The sequence below is a fragment of the Oncorhynchus kisutch genome, linkage group LG3 (genome assembly GCF_002021735.2).
Source record: "Oncorhynchus kisutch isolate 150728-3 linkage group LG3, Okis_V2, whole genome shotgun sequence".
Lineage (NCBI taxonomy): Eukaryota > Metazoa > Chordata > Actinopteri > Salmoniformes > Salmonidae > Oncorhynchus > Oncorhynchus kisutch.
In genome coordinates, this window is record NC_034176.2 from 48476513 (window position 1) to 48493771 (window position 17259).

The 17259-nt window shown below is 40.2% G+C and overlaps 1 protein-coding gene across 1 annotated transcript in view; it reads left to right on the forward strand.

The window, feature by feature from the left end:
• Nucleotides 1-6973: 6973 nt before the first annotated feature.
• The window catches only part of cfap77 (cilia and flagella associated protein 77), a 72028-nt gene continuing 61742 nt past the window's right edge, over nt 6974-17259 (forward strand). Inside the window, exon 1 of the mRNA XM_031807510.1 lies at nt 6974-7370. Within this exon, the coding sequence (XP_031663370.1) occupies nt 7268-7370 (103 nt within the window). The 5' untranslated portion in view covers nt 6974-7267. The remainder of the gene's footprint in view (nt 7371-17259) is intronic.

The window sequence follows — 17259 nt, forward strand, 5'->3', positions numbered from 1 at the left end:
TTCCATCTCCTGTATTGCCCTCTATAGATTATGTTGGTGCCGCACTGTAAGAAACTGGAGATCCTCATTGGATCTGAGGGATGTGACGTGGCCATAAACAGTGCCTGGGACACCTTCCAGCGCTAACGCTGTCTGGAGAATTAACACTAAGTGCAGGCCACTTCACTCCCAACAGTTATGTAAGCTTAAACATACTTGTACATAAGCTTGTCCGGTAAACCGTTACCGGGGTATTTGGAAACAGCCACAGGATGGTTTTTCAATACCATTGAAACTATTTCTTTGTAGTTTTTCAATAAAAATTTGTATATTTGTAGCTACTTTAAGTAAATACCTGCAGTGAACTTGTGCAATTCTTTAGGAGATAAAACTGACCGCGTTCTTCATTTCACCCCTCACATTATTTTACATTATGAAGCTTACAATAGTTCCCCAGAACAGTTGAGCAAGTCACATGTTTGTTTGTAAATACAGTGACCTCAAAAAATATTTGGACAAATGACAAATGTTTTGTTGTTTTGGCTCTCTACTCCAGCACTTTGGATTTGAAATTATTTTAATTTGATTTTATTTAACCTTTATTTAACCAAGTAGGCTAGTTGAGAACAAGTTCTCATTTGCAACTGCGACCTGGCCAAGATAAAGCAAAGCATTTCGACACATACAACACAGAGTTACACATGGAATAAACAAACATACAATCAATAATACAGTAGAAAAATCTATATACAGCATGTGAAAATGAAGTAGAATAAGAGGGGTAAGGCAATGAATAGGCCATAGTGGCGAAATAATTACAATATAGCAATTAAACACTGGAATGGTAGGGTGTGCAGAAGATGAATGTGCAAGTAGAGATACTGGGGTGCAAAGGAGCAAGTTAAATAAATAAATACAGTATGGGGATGAGGTAGATTGGATGGGCTATTTACAGATGAGCTATGTACAGGTGCAGTGATCTGTGAGCTGCTCTGACAGCTGGTGCTTAAAGCTAGTGAATGAGGTAAGAGTCCCCAGCTTCAGAGATTTTTGCAGTTCGTTACAATGACTGGTAGGTTAAAGTGCAGACTGTCCCCTTTAATTTGAAGGTATTTTCATCGTATTGTACATAGTCCCCCCATTTTAGGGGAACAAAAGTATTTGGATTTCACTTATGTGTATTAAAGTAGTCAAAAGTTTAGTGTTTGGTCCCATATTCTTAGCACGCAAATGATAACATCAAGCTTGTGGCTCTACAACTGGTTGTGTTTCAGATTATTTTGTGCCAAATAGAATTGAATGGTCAATTATGTATTGTGTCATCTTGGAGTCACTTTTATTGTAAAAAAGAATGTGGATGCTACCATGATTACGGACAGTCATGAATGAATTGTGAATAATGATGAGTGATAAAGTTACAGACGCACAAATATCATACCCCCAAAATGCTAACCTCCACTGTTATTTTAATGGTGAGTGGTTAGCATAACTTGAAGGTATGATATTTCTGCGTCTAACTTTCTCACTCATTAATGTATTTTCCTTCACAGAAAATACCGACCAAATTCTCTAAAAGACTTGAGCCTGTGAGGACTTGCTTCCGTTCAGCCACAAGGGCATTAGTGAGGTCGGGCACTGATGTTGGGCGATTAGGCCTGGCTCACAGTCAGCATTCCAATTAATTCCAAAAGTGTTTTATGGGGTTGAGGTCAGGGTTCTGTGCAGGCCAGTCAAGTTCTTCCACACAGATCTCGACAAACCATTTCAGTATGGACATCGCTTTTTGCACAGGGGGCATTGTCATACTAAAACAGGAAATGGCCTTCTCCAAACTGTTGCCACACCCCTTCAAATTAGTGGATTCTGATATTTCTGCCACATTCATTGCTAACAGGTGTATAAAATTGAGCACACAACCATGCAGTCTCCATAGACAAACATTGGCAGAAGAAGAGCTTACTGAAGAGCTCAATGACTTTCAACGTAGCACTGTCATAGGAGGCCACCTTTCCAACAAGTCAGTTCAAATTTCTGCCCTGGTCAACTGTAAGCACTGTTATTGTGAAGTGGAAACATCTAGAAGCAACAACGGCAACAATGGCTCCGCCACGAAGTGGTAGGCCACACAAGAACGGGACTGCCAAGTGCTGAAGCACATAGTGTGTAAAAATCGTCTGTCCTCCCTACCGAGTTCCAAACTTCCGCTGGAAGCAACGTCAGCACAAGAACTGTTTGTTGGGAGCTTCCTGAAATGGGTTTCCATGGCCGAGCAGCCGCACACAAGCCTACGATCACAATTCGCATTGCCAAGCATCGGCTAGAGTAGTGTAAAGCTTGCTGCCATTGGACTGTGGAGCAGTGGAAACATGTTCTCTGGAGTGATGAATCACGCTTCACCATCTGGCAGTCCGATGGACGAATCTGGGTTGGCGTATGCCAGGAGAACGCTACATGCCCGAATGCATAGTGCCAACTGTAAAGTTTGGTGGAGGAGGGATGATGGTCTGGGGCTTTTTTTTCATGTTGCGAGCTAGGCCCCTTAGTTCAAGTGAAGGAAAATCTTAATGCAACATCATACAATTAAATTTTAGACGATTATGTGCTTCCTACTTTGTGGCTAGAGTTTGGGAAAGGCTCTTTCCTGTTTCAGCATGACAATGCCCCCATGCACAAAGCGAGATCCATTCTGAAATGGTTTGTCGATTGGTGTCGAAGAACATCACTGGTCTGCACAGAACCCTGACCTGAACCCCATCGAACACCTTTGGGATGAATTGGAACACCGACTTCGAGCCAGGCTTAATCGCCCAACCTCACTAATGAGCTTGTGGCTGAATGAAAGCAAGTCCCCGCAGCAATATTCTAACATCTATTAGAAAGCCTTTTTTGAAAATGATGTCGCAGGTGAAAATGTATTGGTCGCGGGGTGCAGGATTTTGGGCTACTTCTAAATTGCCCCATGGCCCCAAACAGTCCTGTCAGGTACAGAACACTAAACAGAAAACAACTACCCACAAAACATAGGTGGGAAAAAGCTACCTAAGTATGGTTCCCAATCAGAGACAACGATAGTCAGTTGTCCCTGATTGAGAACCATACCCGGCCAAAACAAAGAAATACAAAACATAGAAACAAGAACATAGAATGCTCACCCCAAATCACACCCTGACCAAACCAAAATAGAGACATAAAAAGCTGTCTAAGGTCAGGGCGTGACAATAACACTATCCATAAGTTAAACATTGATGGTGTTATTACACATGACCAAAAATGTACAGTAAATACTGCAGCAATTTTTACAGAAAATTGTATAACTCTATGTCAGGAATCCACAGATATGTTTTTTGATTCACTGAATAATGTTCACTCTATCAGTGATACAGAATCTAAGTGTGATTAACCCATCAAAGTTGAAGAGGTTATAGAGTCTATCAAACATCTAAAGAACAATTAATCACCAGGTGTGGATGGAATTACATCAGAATTTTATAAATTATTTTCTGAACAAGTAGCTCCCTTCCTATTTTAAGTATTTTTAGAGAGTATTAAAAATAATGAGTCAGGGGTTAATAACACTGATACCTAAGCCTAAAAAATAAGTGCTGATCATCGATAACTGGCGTCCAATGTGTCTTCTTAATAATGACTATAAGATATTAGCCTTACTACTTGCAAAAATAATTAGTCATGGATGCAATCATTGATGAAACACAGTCTGGATCTATGAGGAACAGACATATTTCTAACAATATCAGACTAGTATTAGACATACTTGACTACTCAGACCTAATAACCGAGGATAGCTTCATATTATTTTTACATTTTTATAAAGCATTCGACACAGTAGAGTATCAGTTCCTCTTCCACTCCCTTGAGAGACTTGGCTTTGGGGATTTATTTCTGTAAGGCTATTAAGACTCTCTATACAAATGGTAACAGCTCTATCAAACTGAAAAATGGCACCTCACCTAGATTTAAGTTAAAGAGAGGAATTAGGCAAGGTTGTCCTATCTCCCCGTACTTGTTTTTATTAATCACCCAACTTCTTACAAATTCTTTAAATAATAGTCCTGTACAATGTATTTCCATAGCTGGTAAAGAAATTATTATAAGCCAGCTGGCTGACGATTTTATTTTTTTGAAAGATGCTAACCAAATTCCAATATCGATCAATGTGATACAATCCTTTTTCAAAGTGTCTGGTCTATATCTTAACATTAATAAATGTGAACTCATGGCTGTCAAATATTGTGTGACACCTTCATATTATGGTATTCCAGTAAAAGAAGAACTTACATATTTAGGCATAACCATTACAACGGATCACAAGCCAGAGGCGTATTAAATTTCAACCCTCTTATTAAAAAACCCCAGAAGAAGCTAAATCAATGGCTAGGGACTTATCTTTAAAAGGAAGAGTCCTAATAACCAAGGCTAAAGGTATCTCTAGACTAACATATGGCGCTCTATCTTTATATCTTGACAGTAAAATAAGCAAGGAGATAGACCAGATGCTTTTCAACTTTCTGTGGAGAAACCGTACCCATTACATTAGGAAAACTGTTGTAATGAACACTTTTGAGAATGCTGGGCTATATTTCCAGGACTTTACTACCTTAAATAATACTTTTAAGATCAATTGGATAAAACAATTCCTAAGAAGACCCACTTCTATGTGGAATTTTATTCCTCATCATGTCTTCTCTACTTTTGGTGGGCTTAACTTTATTTTTGGTTTGCAATTATAATATTGACGAAGTTCCAGTGAAACTTTCTGCTTTTCATCAGCAGGTTTTCTTGTCATGGTGCTTAATTTATAAGCATCATTTTTCTCCACAGATATTATTTATGGAACAATCAGGATATATTGTATAAAAATATTTTTTTGTTTTTAGAATATTGGTTCTGAAATAATATCCTATTGGTGAGCCAACTGGTAAATGCAGAGGGTCTTTTACTCAGTTATAAGGAATTATTTTCAATGTCCCTGTAACGCCTAAAGATTTTGCAATTGTTTTAGATGCCATTCCCTCAGCTGTTGCTTTATTATTCAGGAACGTGTCAAGACCTGACCCTCAAAGCCTACCTTCCGTTGACCCTGTTGACTCATCAGTAGGAAAGATTTGTTTCTCTTTTGGTCCATTCAACAACGATAGAGTGATACAAACCTTGTTTCAGCAGGATGTTGTATCTATACCTTATGTCATGCCTTATTGGAATGGATTTATTGATAATATCTGTTGGAAAAAAGTTAGGATGTTGCCACACACATACCTACTTGTTAACAAAATTAAGGAAGTTTCCTTTAAAATTATTCATAAATATGATCCTGCCAACCACTATATGAAGAAGTTTAAGGAAAACATCAACCCAAATTGCAACTTTTGTAATTACCACCCAGAAACAGTGTTGCATCTTTTTTGGCATTGTATTCATGTAAGAAAACTGAGGCAAGACACCAGTAGATTTATAATTTAATACATTTATGAAGATCTTACACTATTGTGGAGAGATGTACTGCTTGGATTCTTTACCTACGATAGAAATAAGCTGAAACATTTTTACGTAAATCATTTAATTATGCTTTTGGCCAAATTTTATATTCACAAATGTAAATTTACAAACAAAACACCACATTTTCTTACCTTACAAAAAGAAATTGAACTGTATTTTAACACAATTAAATACTCTACTAATAAAAAAGCTGTTAGAATAATAAGTGTATGTCCCTTAAGGTCCTTGTGTAATGTGATATTGTACCTCCTAGAACCAATTGTCCTTTGAATATTATTTATATATACATCAAATCAAATTTATTTATAAAGCCCTTCGTACATCAGCTGATGTCTGTGCCGGGTGGAGATTATAACATAACATGGCCAAGATGTTCAAATGTTGACCAGCAGGGTCAAATAATAATAATCACAGTGGTTGTCGAGGGTGCAACAGGTCAGCACCTCAGGAGTAAATGTCAGTTGGCTTTTCATAGCCGATCATTCAGAGTATCTCTACCGCTCCTGCTGTCTCTAGAGAGTTGAAAACAGCAGGTCTGGGACAGGTGCATGTCCCTTGAACAGGTCAGTTTCAACTGTTCTGCCTGCGGCTATGGAACCCTGGAGCAGCAGCACGGCCAGGTGGACTGGGGACTGCAAGGAGTCATCAGGCCAGGTAGTCCTGAGGCATGGTCATAGGGCTCAGGTCCTCCAAGAGAGAGAGAACGAAAGAATTAGAGAGATCATACTTAAATTCACACAGGACACCGGATAAGACAGGAGAAATACTTCAGATATAACAGACTGACCTTAGCCCCCTGACACAAACTACTGCAGCATAAATACTGGAGGCTGAGACAGGAGGGGTCGGGAGACACTGTGGTCCCGTCCGATGATACCCCCGGACAGGGCCAAACAGGCAGGATATAACCCCACCCATTTTGCCAAAACAGCCCCCCCCCCCCCTCCCTAGAGGGATATCTTCAAATCACCAACTTACCATCCTGAGACAAGCCCGAGTATAGCCCACAAAGCCATGGCACAACCCAAGGGGGGGCACCAAACCCAGACAGGAAGATCACGTCAGTGACTCAACCCACTCAAGTGACTTATGTTCCCACATCTACTTCCTGTATTGATTTGTTGTTAATACAAAAGAATTTAAAAAATAAGGGATTTTTATTTTTTATTTTTTTTAAGTGCTATTTGACGTGTATATTTTTTGACACAAAAAGACCCAACCGGCATTCCGTAGTTCGAAGTCATTAGCCCCGTTCTACTTTTGAGCATGAATATGGCAGAGGCGTCTTTAGAACGTTGACAACAATGGCAATCTCGCGACAATAGTGACGGAGGTGCAACCCACAGAGTTTGGTCAGAGATACTCAGAGTTGGTACTTTTGAGGAGTTGGGAAACTCCTTTGGAATAATATTAATGTACCTTGCTCATGATAGGACAAGGGGTGCTGTCCTTCAAATAGTTAATGGGAGTCAAACTGGGTGCCAGATCAAAAACCCAATATTACCATTAATTTCGTCAACAAGAACTACAACATTACACATTTTCCGAGATGTGAGATAATTAACTCCTTCTCTTGTAATACCGTATTGCTTTGGAATTGTGACCTTGTGTACTTTCGAGGAAAATAGGCAGGTTTCTAGACTCATACCCTGACTTTGAGAAGGGATTGCATGACGATTAGCTTAGCAACTACGTGACAAAACATGACAACGTGAACGCGATTGGTCTACAGTCTGCTAGATAGACTGTTATATGTTCCTCCATTCATTGCCCAATGGGATTCCTATTTGTATTCTCTCTGGTTTGGTGTACACTTTTCGTCAATGTTTGGCGTCTCGTTTCCATAACAACAGAAGATACCAACAGGAAGTACAGAGGTATGTATGTCGTCGATTTCTTCATTTGTAATCTAGCTACAAAAAACTAAAATGCAGTTCTTGCCTCTGATATGAATAACGTTATATTATTTTGAAACTATGTAATTTGTAATGGTTTTCATCAGTTGTATAGTAACGTTGTTGACCCTGGCCTTAGCTGCTGCTGATTTCTTGCTAGCTTTTGATCATAACCAAACCCAAACGGAATCTGCGGGGATTTCTTATATTTTCTGCGGCGATTTCTGCTGAAATTCTGCGGAAAGCTTTTTTTGCCTCTAGGGTAGAAACATTATTTTGTAACATGGCTTATGTGAATAAATGCTCAGATGACAATAAACCTACGGTTATCTTTCTACTAAAGCTCAGTCAAAAATAACCTCTACACAAACTCAACCTTTACGGTATATGATCCTTTTATCGTAAATATGATAGATAAAGTGCAAAGGCATATAAATACAAATGATACATTGACGAATCCATCTATAAATACATTAACGCCAAATAGTTTAGGTGAACCATTCTGTATCTTTGTTCCATTCACCATATAACTATTGATTAATTATCAAATTGCTTCAATCCAAAACACAGAAAGAGTGGTAGAGTTGGTGGGTGTGACTGACATGCTTTTTGGTGCTCAATGCTACTATACTTTGCAATCAACAAAATTGTCATTTTTCTCTATGAGGCTCCTTCTATGCTGACTAAGTAGCATCTTATAATGTGGAAAAAAGTATTTCTACATCCACTGAGGTAGTGAGGAGGCACAGATGCGTCGCCGCAATGTGAGCTAAGGCTGTCTTGTCCTCCCTAGCTGCCCACCAGTCCACTGTACTGACTTCCATAGCATCTGCCTTGTCGATGGCCATGTATCTGTGCAACTCCTCTGCAGACACCTGGCTCAGAGCAGGGATGGCATGGACAGTCCTTAATGTCCTTTCTTGCGCCTACCCCCTGGGCTGGATCTAGAACAGTTAGTGACAGTAACTTGAACAGGTGAATGCAGGGGTGCTTCTCCAGCACGGTCTGCAGCCGGATTGAGCCTGCTGCCATTGCAGACTGGAACAACTCGGTGCAGGAGAGCCTGTCTTCCTCTGGAAGCTGCCACAGCAGCTCAGTTGTATGAGGGTGCCATTTGTCAGCCCCAGCTGTTCTGCCATACTCAAACTGCATTTGCAGGTCCTCCAGCTTGCTGGCGATGTTGTGGGCTGTTGGCACAGAGGTCTCCTCCAGCTTTATCTCCACACTATGCTCCACAATGAACACTGCCTGGGCCTTCAGCTAGGCCTTGTGTTCCCTCAGCAGCTCACAAAGGTCCTGGACATACTTCACTGTCTTTGGTAAGGTCGTAGTGAAGTCGGTGAGCACATCCATGTACTCGCAGGAGAATGGCCATTTTCCAGCATGAATGATCTCTGCTCCAGATGACGCTGGGGTGCCTAACACCTTTTCCACCAAAGCACACAGGAAGCATAGGGATCTTATCTTTCATATCGGCAATAATTATTTTTCTAAAAACAAAAGGTTAAATTGATACACACCGTTTTAGGGTTAGGGTCCCACAAAGCCATATTTCCATGTTACCACGCTTGTTTAAGGAAAACCGACAGAAGACAGAATAAAACTACCTGTGCTAATTGGCTATCTGTGTCTACGAACACCTAGGTGTAAACAGAAGACATGCCACAAAAGTCTTGCCACTGAAAAATACTGTTGTTGGCTGCAACTATGTTTACAACCGGTTTAAACAGTGTCCAGTACGTGTGTATTTTTCATTTAAGTTATTTTGATGTAATATGAAAGTAGAGTGATTTATGTTTCTAGAACCGTACAGCAATTGAGCATCAATTCACGTTTAGATATAGTATTTGGCTGTTTTGGCTTCTAAAGCAAATTCGCCTTTTAAACAGAACATGTAAGGTCCTTGGACTAAGGAGTAACATTAGGCTTCTTTATTCCAATATTAGGCTAATTGCTTGCTAACAAACTGTTTAAATAAATCCATGTCCATTGATACATTTGAGATGTCAGTATGAAATAGCTAGTATAAAAACTTGTGTGAATTCTTGGCCTTGTATGATACATTAGTGATAATGGGGGGAAATTGTCGAAGCAGGGTTTAATACATTTTTGAACTATTGATTAGAGCCTGTAAGTAAGCATTTCACCTGTTGTATTCGGCTCACGTGACAAACTTTGATTTGATTTGAACTAGCTCTCAAACTCTAGGCAGTATTCTGCCTTCTCTCTGCAGTTTTCACCCATTAGCTTCGCCCACGACTACCTCATGTGAACTACAATGCCGACGGTCTGTTTTAATGTTTAGAAACGTCAATAATCATCACTTGCAATACGGCTTTCGAAACATATGGCCCTTGTCTTTTTATTTATTTAATTGAACCTTTGTTTAACTAGGCAAGTTAGTTAAGAACATATTCTTATTTACAATGACGGCCTACCAAAAGGCCTCCTGCGGGGCCTGGAGCTGGGATTAAAAATAAAAATATTTAAATATAGGACAAAAAACACATAACGACAAGAGAGACAACACAACACTACATAAAGAGAGACCTAAGACAACAACATAGCAAGGCAGCAACACATGACAACACAGCATGGTAACAACACAACATGGTAGCAGCACAAAACACGGTACAAACATTATTGGGCACAGACAACAGCACAAAGGGAGAGAAGGTAGAGACAACAATACATCACGCAAAGCTGCCACAACTGTCAGTAAGAGTGTCCATGATTGAGTCTTTGAATGAAGAGATTTAGATAAAACTGTCCATCTTTGAGTGTTTGTTGCAGCTCGTTCCAGTCGCTGGCTGCAGCGAACTGAAAAGACGAGCGACCCAGGGATGTGTGTGCTTTGGGAACCTTTAACAGAATGTGACTGGCAGAACGGGTGTTGTATGTGGAGGATGATGGCTGCAGTAGATATCTCAGATAGGGGGGAGTGAGGCCTAAGAGGGTTTTATAAATAAGCATCTTTCATTAGAAAGAATCCTTCAAATAAACAAGATACTTCCTGAGTTATGCTTTCACACAGGTGTTCAGAGCATGGTAGATAGCTAATTAGCACAGGTGGTTGTCTCTTGTCTTCCGTAAACAAGCGCTGTAACATGGCGATATGGCCGTGTGGGAACACTAACCCTAATCCCATCAAGGTGTGCATCAATTTAACCTGTTTTTTGAAAATATTTTGTTGTTGTTGAAAAGGTCCTTATGGTTCCAAAACCGCACTGCAAGAAACGCATGTTAATATTCAGAGATTGAGCGTCAGGGCTCTTAACAAAACTCCCCCGTACATAAGACGCCTTCGTATAATTGTGTCCCTGGTGGCACCAAATAATCAAAGGTCTGACAGCACAGAGATGCTTGGGAAAATGGTCACAACAGGGGACTAGCGTGTGTGTGTGTTTCAGGGGAAAGGGGTGCTCTGATCTCCATCACCTAGGACTTGACAATGGTTAATCAAATATCCCAATTTTTGCCCTTTTTTGCTCAATTTTGCATGCCTTCTCAAACAGCTGCATATGCCATCGTAAATCAAGTCCTTGGTCTCAGGGATGGAACAACTTTTGAGCATCTGAGCTTATGGTTGTTTGTGGGGGAAAGGGGTTGAGTGTGTGTGTCCCACATCTGTTGCTAGAGGGTAATGATGTTAGGGACAATATAGGATGAATCACAATAATTGTTTGCTAAAATAATAATTGCTTGCCAAAAATGTAATTTGTAATGGTAATCTTGGTTATAGGTAACAGTCCTTTGCATTATTACGCATATTATTAGTTAATTATTGGAAATTAAGATGAAGTTTAAAAAGTGTTGATAGAGGGCAGAATGCAGTCATTATTACTGAAACGGGATCCAAGTGGTAAATATAAAGATCCAGTCCATTTTTTAAATTGGAGGCCCCTACTAGCAAAAATTATTGCAAAATGCATAGAGCATAGAATTAAAACGGTATTGTCAGATATTATTCATCCTAATCAGACAGGTTTTTTACATGGAAAATACATTGGAAATAATGTAAGACAAGTACTGGAAATAATGTAAGACAAGTACTGGAAACAATAGAACACTATAACAAATCTGGGAAACCAGGCCTTGTATTTATAGCTGACTTTGAAAAGGCTTTTGATAAAGTACGACTGGAATTTATATATAAAGGCCTGGAATATTTAAATTTTGCAGAATCTCTTTTAAAATGTGTTAAAGTTATGTATAGTAACCCAAGGTGTAAAGTAGTAAATAATGGCTACTTCTCAGAAAGTTTTAAACTGTCAAGAGGAGTAAAACAAGGTTGTCCACTATCGGCATATCTATTTATTATTGCCATCGAAATGTTAGCTGTTAAAACCAGATCCAACAATAATATCAAGGGGTTTGAAATCCAGGGCTTAAAAACAAAAGGTGTCATTGTACACTGATGATTTATGTTTTCTTTTAAATCCAAAATTTGGATCCCTCCACAGCCTCAGAGGATCTAGATACTTGTTCTTTCCTCTCTGGATTACAACCAAATGATGATAAATGTACTATATTATGTATTGAATCACAAAAAATAATACTTTTACATTACCGTGTAGTTTACCAATAAAATGGTCTGACAGCGATGTGGGCATACATACATATACATAAATTCTCTCACTCCACTACATTTAATAGAAAGTTAGCAACAAAAAAATGTGCTTATGGTCTTGCCTACACCTAGCGACCTGTTTTTATTTTATTTTATTATATGAGCAAAATATATTCAATTTTATTTGGAATGGCAAGCCAGACAAAATTAAAAGGGCCTATTTATACACTGCTCAAAAAAATAAAGGGAACACTAAAATAACACATCCTAGATCTGAATGTATGAAATATTCTTATTAAATACTTTTTTCTTTACATAGTTGAATGTGCTGACAACAAAATCACACAGAAATTATCAATGGAAATCAAATGTATCAACCCATGGAGGTCTGGATTTGGAGTCACACTCAAAATTAAAGTGGAAAACCACACTACAGGCTGATCCAACTTTGATGTAATGTCCTTAAAACAAGTCAAAATGAGGCTCAGTAGTGTGTGTTGCCTCCACGTGCCTGTATGACCTCCCTACAACGCCTGGGCTTGCTCCTGATGAGGAGGCGGATGGTCTCCTGAGGGATCTCCTCCCAGACCTGGACTAAAGCATCTGCCAACTCCTGGACAGTCTATGGTGCAACCTGGCATTGGTGGATGGAGCGAGACATGATGTCCCAGATGTGCTCAATTGGATTCAGGTCTGGGGAACGGGCGGGCCAGTCCATAGCATCAATGCCTTCCTCTTGCAGGAACTGCTGACACACTCCAGCCACATGAGGTCTAGCATTAGGAGGAACCCAGGGCCAACCGCACCAGCATATGGTCTCACAAGGGGTCTGAGGATCTCATCTCGGTACCTAATGGAGGTCAGGCTACCTCTGGCGAGCACATGGAGGGCTGTGCGGCCCCCCAAAGAAATGCCACCCCACACCATGACTGACCCACCGCCAAACCGGTCATGCTGGAGGATGTTGCAGGCAGCAGAACGTTCTCCACGGCGTCTCCAGACTCTGTCACGTTTGTCACATGTGCTCAGTGTGAACCTGCTTTCATCTGTGAAGAGCACAGGGCGCCAGTGGCGAATTTGCCAATCTTGGTGTTCTCTGGCAAATGCCAAACGTCCTGCACGGTGTTGGGCTGTAAAGCACAACCCCCACCTGTGGACGTCGGGCCCTCACACCACCCTCATGGAGTCTGTTTCTGACCGTTTGAGCAGACACATGCACATTTGTGGCCTGCTGGAGGTCATTTTGCAGGGCTCTGGCAGTGCTCCTCCTGCTCCTCCTTGCACAAAGGTGGAGGTAGCGGTCCTGCTGCTGGGTTGTTGCCCTCCTACGGCCTCCTCCACGTCTCCTGATGTACTGACCTGTATCCTGGTAGTGCCTCCATGCTCTGGACACTACGCTGACAGACACAGCAAACCTTTAAACATTATATATAACATTATATTGGTTGCAAGAACTGTATATAGTAATTGAAAATGGAAAATGTCTAAGTTTTAAATCCGGCGTTGCTTTGCGTTCATAACCCATGTGCCATGGAATCGGAACATCGGACATCTCTTCCCAACTATTTTGCCATCTAAACTCAGCAAAAAAAGAAACATCCCTTTTTCTGGACCCAGTCTTTCAAAGATAATTCGTAAAAATCCAAATAACTTCACAGATCTTCATTGTAAAGGGGTTAAACACTGTTTCCCATGCTTGTACAATGAACGATAAATAATTAATGAACATGCACCTGTGGAATGGTCGTTAAGACACTAACAGCTTACAGACGGGAGACAATTAAGGTCACAGTTATGAAAACTTTGGACACTAAAGAGGCCTTTCTAATGACTCTGAAAAACACCAAAAGAAAGGGCGCCCAAGAAAGTGCAGCAAGCGCCGCGACCGTCTCCTAAAGTTGTAATTTTGCTGCGGGATCGCAATTTTGCTGTGAGAGATGCACTCACACCTGGCTGCTGCCATTCCTGAGCAAGCTCTGTACTGGTGGTGCCCCAATCCCGCAGCAAAATCAACTTTAGGAGACGGTCGCGGCGCTTGCTGCACTTTCTTGGGCGCCCTGAAGCCTTCGTCACAACAATTGAACCGCTCTCCTTGAAGTTCTTGATGATCTGATAACTGGTTGATTTAGGTGCAATCTTACTGGCAGCAATATCCTTGCCTGTGAAGCCCTTTTTGTGCAAAGCAACGATGACGGCACGTGTTTCCTTGCACAGTGAGGCGAGGACTTTTGGAGGATGGCCTGGTGTCAAGAAGGGCAGCAAAGAAGCCACTTCTCTCCATGAAAAACATCAGGGACAGACTGATATTCTGCAAACGGTACAGGGATTGGACTGCTGAGGACTGGGGTAAAGTCATTTTCTCTGATGAATCCCCTTTCTGATTGTTTGGGGCATCTGGAAAAAACCTTGTCTAGAGAAGACAAGGTGAGCGCTACCATCAGTCCTGTGTCATGCCAACAGTAAAGCATCCTGAGACCATTCATGTGTTGGGTTGCTTCTCAGCCAAGAGAGTGGGCTCACTCACAATTTTGCCTTAGAACACAGCAATGAATAAAGAATGGTACCAACACATCCTCAGAGAGCAACTTCTCCCAACCATCCAGGAACAGTTTGGTGACGAACAATGCCTTTTCCAGCATGATAGAGCACCTTGCCCTAAGGCAAAAGTGATAACTAAGTGGCTCGGGGAACAAAACATCGATATTTTGGGTCCATGGCCAGGAAACTCCCCAGACCTTAATCCCATTGAAAACTTGTGGTCAATCCTCAAGAGGCGGGTGGACAAGAAAACCCCCCGCAAATTCGGACAAACTCCAAGTATTGATTATGCAAGAATGGGCGTGCATTCAGGATGTGACCCAGAAGTTAATTGACAGCATGCCAGGGCGGATTGCAGAGGTCTTGAAAAAGAAGGGTCAACACTGCAAATATTGACTCTGCATCAATTTCATGCAATTGTCAATAAAAGCCTTTGACACTTATGAAATGCTTGTAATTATACTTCAGTATTTCATAGTAACATCTGACAAAAAGATCTAGACACTGAAGCAGCAAACTTTGTGAAAATGTATATTTGTGTCATTCTCAACCTTTGGCCACAACTGTGTGTATGTTTTATATATATATATATATATATATATATAAAATATACAGTTTAGCTTGTAGCGTCATATCCTAGATGACTCGAGGCTGTAATTGCTGCCAAAGTTGCTTCAACAAAGTACTGAGGAAAGGGTCTGAATACTTATGTAAATGTTATATTTCAGGTTGTTTTTTTTATACATTTGAAATGTATTTTTAAACTGTTTTTGCTTTGTCATTATGGGGTATTGTGTGTAGATTGATGAGGAAAACAAAACAATTGAATACATTTAAAATAACAATGTGTGGAAAACGTTAAGGGGCCTAAATACTTTCCAAATGCACTGTATGTGCCAATTATGTACACCTTAAATAAGTTATTATATGTTTTTGTATGTACTGCAAGTGTTACCGGCCTCAGTCTGTAGCTGAGGTGGCCTGTAATAGTAAAAAGAACGGACACAAGTTTATGTCTGCAAAGTTCTGGCGCTTTCTTTAATCTGAAGAATGTCTTTTCTCTTGTTCAATTGTCAATTTTTTTGTTCGTACTTTTAAAAGTCACATCAAACAAGTACACACTTTAAATTACACAACATAAATGAACTTTACCTAAAGGAGAATTCAAAACTGGCCCACAAATAACCCTGTCTTACTGTATGATTTCAAATGAAAATGTATTTCACATTCATACAATAGAAACACTTGATGAAGACAAAAATAACTGAATGTTTTTCTACATACTGCTACCAATATGCCAAACTGACAACAATACATTCAACTTTAAGATAGTGGCACCTCTGTAAAATCGTCTCTCTCTCTCTCTCTCTCTCTCTCTCTCTCTCATACAACTGGATGAGCGTGCGCGGCCAGTTTTCCAGCTAGTGAGCACAATTTTACACAAAACCTATAACATATAAAACGAACTCAGAAATCCCTAACAACTGGATTCTTTATAAAATCTCAGACAAAATCCAGTACAAGAAAGCTACTCAGTAAACAGTCTCTGTGACTTGTGAATCGTTTTTTCCTCAGCTAGCATCAAGCTAACATATACTCTCACTCATTGTAAATCACGTTCTTCTCTGTCAGTTCAACACAAAACCTTTCCTAACTTGATAATACCTTGACAAAGTTGTTAAATAGCATGTCATTACATATTATTTCGATATTAGAACGTTTGGAAGTTGTTACATACCCGTGATAGTAAAAAGAACGGACGCAAGTTTGCATCTGCAAAGTTCTGGCGCTTTCTTTTTTTCTGAAGAATGGTGCACTCGCTTGCCCAGAACTTGCTGTTTCTCCTACTACCACAGTGCAACACCACCATCTATTGGCCTGATCGACCACTAACGCGTGTAGAATATACAATTTAGATTAATTAAGACAAATACATAAACAAATTAGTTACAAAAAATAATAATAAAGGGGTGTCTGTTTTTAGGGACATTGTTTTCAACCCATTGCACAAGCGAAGCGTGTTATAATGTTCAGATTGAGCGTCAGTGCTCTTAACAAAACTCCCCCGTTTGTCCAATAACTCTTATGTGTAATATAATAGAACTGAGAGTCATGATCAAGGGCAAGGTCTGAATCAGGTACATGGCAATCAATCATCACAGTGGTTCTCAACCTGGGATAGCTAGATCTATGTACTACTCCTGGGGGTTTATCCACGGGGGGTACTTTATAAAGATTAATAAGAACAGGTCTCATGATTTGTTGCACATGAGCGGTAACCTACTTCAAGCAGCGCAAAATGTTATTACAGTAACCAAAAAAAGCTGAAAACCACTTTTTTCAGACTCAGACCTTTGATGGAAGTGTGCCCTTATGCTCATTGGGGTTTGTAAGTGGGCCACTTCATAATTGAGAGTAGTTTAATGTAGGCCTAATCTCCCTACATAAGAGTGCACTGTGTGTGGTCTGCAGTGGGTCCGTAATCTCATAGTCACTCCAACTCCAGCTGTTCTCCCTCAATCAATTAGAGTAAGGTGAAGTTGCCCCTACGCTTATCTTGGGTCAGTTTTGCATTTCCCACACTAATGGTTAAAGGTGCATTTCTGGGTAACAATTAAGCATTTTACTGTGATTGTTTTCAATTAAAATGGTCAAAAAGTAACAAATTGCTTCTTAGAAAAGAGCAATTTCGGAAGCAAGTATTTTGCTTGGACTTTCTGGGAGTGGTGAGGGGAAAACTAAAAACTAGCTGTTACTGTCAGA